This window comes from Micromys minutus, assembly GCF_963924665.1.
Source record: "Micromys minutus genome assembly, chromosome: 32".
NCBI lineage: Eukaryota > Metazoa > Chordata > Mammalia > Rodentia > Muridae > Micromys > Micromys minutus.
Window position 1 is genome coordinate 16,282,669 of NC_137967.1, and position 2,380 is coordinate 16,285,048.

The 2,380-nt window shown below is 54.2% G+C and overlaps 1 protein-coding gene across 1 annotated transcript; it reads right to left on the reverse strand.

Annotated features, from left to right (window-relative positions):
• Window positions 1–344: 344 nt before the first annotated feature.
• Window positions 345–2,172, reverse strand: EID2 (EP300 interacting inhibitor of differentiation 2). Its single transcript, XM_080909021.1, has one exon. The coding sequence runs from the start codon at window positions 2,098–2,100 to the stop codon at window positions 1,393–1,395; it is 708 nt and encodes a 235-aa protein (XP_080765147.1). The 5' UTR covers window positions 2,101–2,172; the 3' UTR covers window positions 345–1,392.
• Window positions 2,173–2,380: the final 208 nt, after the last annotated feature.

Sequence of the window (2,380 nt, forward strand, 5' to 3'; positions counted from 1 at the left end):
ACGCCCCAGCCCCTCACTGGGGGATTCTAGGCAAGTGTGCTATATTGACATCTTTTTGAGCCCCCTTTTCATTCTAAAGGAAAAGATAACTTACAATAAAACTGATAGATCTTTTTTTCCTACCATCAGCCTGGTAAGCACTGTACATCTGATGGTTGAGCATTTTGGCTAGGCAGTCAGAAGATATCCATTTATCGATCACTAGTGGGAGCATCAAGAGCCCGATTAGCTGCATCTGTAAAGTTACAAAGGCAAGCCTTCGGCCCAGGATTGTCACTTCTAGGAATCGGATTACAGATTATTACCAAGAACAAAAAGCCAAAGCTAGTAAGATGCACCGTCAATTTTATGGAAACTTAAAAGACAAAAAAAAAAAAAAATGTAGTAGGTATATAACGCCGTCAAGTATAAGACTTATTCCACTTTGGGATGGTAGACATGAAAAATGTGTTCAGAACGGAAGCAGCATTGTCTGCACACGGGCCCCGTTGGCGTGCACAGGAGCCAACCTACCAGAGGGGGCGCCATGCTGTCGGGAGAAATCGGTGGGAAGTCCATCAGTATAATCCTGGCTCAAAACAGCAAAGCAAAAAATGCCAAGGAATGCAGCCCTAAGGAGCAAATGGGTCGGGAAGGTTCTTCAAGGTATTTTCATAATAAATCACAACATGCGAACCAAAATTAGTCAACTTTGTGAAGAAATAAAATATTGTGTATAAATACAACGAAGTAAGGACGGAAACTGCCCTCAGAGGCCACGCGAGAGGTATGGGGACAAAGAGAAAAGGACAAAAGACTTTCAGTCTTTCATATTCTTGGGACTTATGGATAGACGAATTGCAAACAAAACAAAACAAACACTCAACTTTTGAAAAATGGAAAATAAAATCCCAGAAATTTGGTATGTTTGAAAACACGATTTATCACATACTATATACAAGATTTATCTTGCCGCTCGCAAAGTCTCAGAAACACAAAATCCGTCTTACACTAGACACTCTGGTTGACTCTGCCTCGAAGACTTTTCGTGCTCTGACAAGGTCAAGTTCTCGACATAAATAAACTTGGTCCTAAAGCCAGTTTTAACTCTCCACGCTGGTCTTTCTTCGTCATTGGCAATTTTAAGTCTTTAAAGTTTTACAGAACCATCCTTTACTTATTAACGAAGCCACGAGGACGGACATTTTCCGTAACACAAGAAATCTCAACCAATCATAAACTCAAGAAAACGGTAGAGGCGTCTTACGAAGCTTTCGACATTTCCCCCCAATTTTCCGACGCTTTCCTCCCTTCCAACGAAGATCCTTTTGACTTCTGAAAACCAAGTTGCAGGATGGGGTTTCACTTGGATGCCGAGGTCTTGGTGCCATGCCCAACCCTCAGCCCGACTCCTCACTCTCTGTGGATGAACTTATCGCAACCCAGTTCTTCTATTAGGGGATTGATCACCTCGGACGCAGTCAGGGCTATAGTAAACGTTAAAATGTCAAAATCCACCCTCTGGGGGTTGCGCAGGTACTCCACGTCGAAGGCTGCCTCCCGGGCTCTGCAGGCCTCCACGAAGCGCCGCCGGCGCTCCTCCAGCTCCTGGATCCGGCCCGGGGCGATCGGGTAGTTCTCCAGGTAGTGGCGCAGGAACTGCTGGTAATTGATGCCCAGGACGCTGAGGGGGTGGCGGAAGCGCATGTATGGCATCGCCGCCAGGCCGCCCGCCCTGGACCGGGGCCTGCCCTCCGGAGCCTCCTCCTCCAGCGGCTCGCCCAGCAGCCTGGCCACCTCCGCCATCCGGGCTTCCCGGGACGCGGCCGCCACCGGGCCTTCGCGGGCCGCTGCACCTCCACGGGCCGCCGCCGCGGGGCTTCCCCGGGCCTCCGCCGCCCTGCCTTCCCGGGCTGCAGCCACCCGGCCTCCCCTGGCCGCCGCCTCTGGGGCTGCGGGGCCTTCCCGGGCCGCCGCCATCGGGCCTCCCCGGATCTCTTCAGGTCGCGCGGGACCCGGGAGCGCACGTCGCGCGCCGCCTACCTCGGCCTGCGGGAGCCCGCGGTCGCCGCTCGCTGCGCCGGTCTGCGGGACGCTGCTGACTGCGGGCAGCTGCGACATGTCGGACCGCTGGGTCAGCGCCGCCGCTCGCGGAGACCCGGGAGTAACGGGACGGCGAGGCGCGGGCGTGCGCGCGAGGGCGCGTCCACGAGCGCAGGGCGCGCGGGTGAGCGTCGCGCGCCCCGCCGTCTGCGCAGGCGTAGCTCCAATCGCGAAGCCGAGGAGCAGCGCGCACGCGTGTCCTCCGGGCACTTGCTGGCAAGTCTTGAGATTGCCACCTAGTCGTCAGAAGAGAAAGAAAGCCGTTGCACCCCTTCAGTTGAAGGGTGGGGGGGAGGGG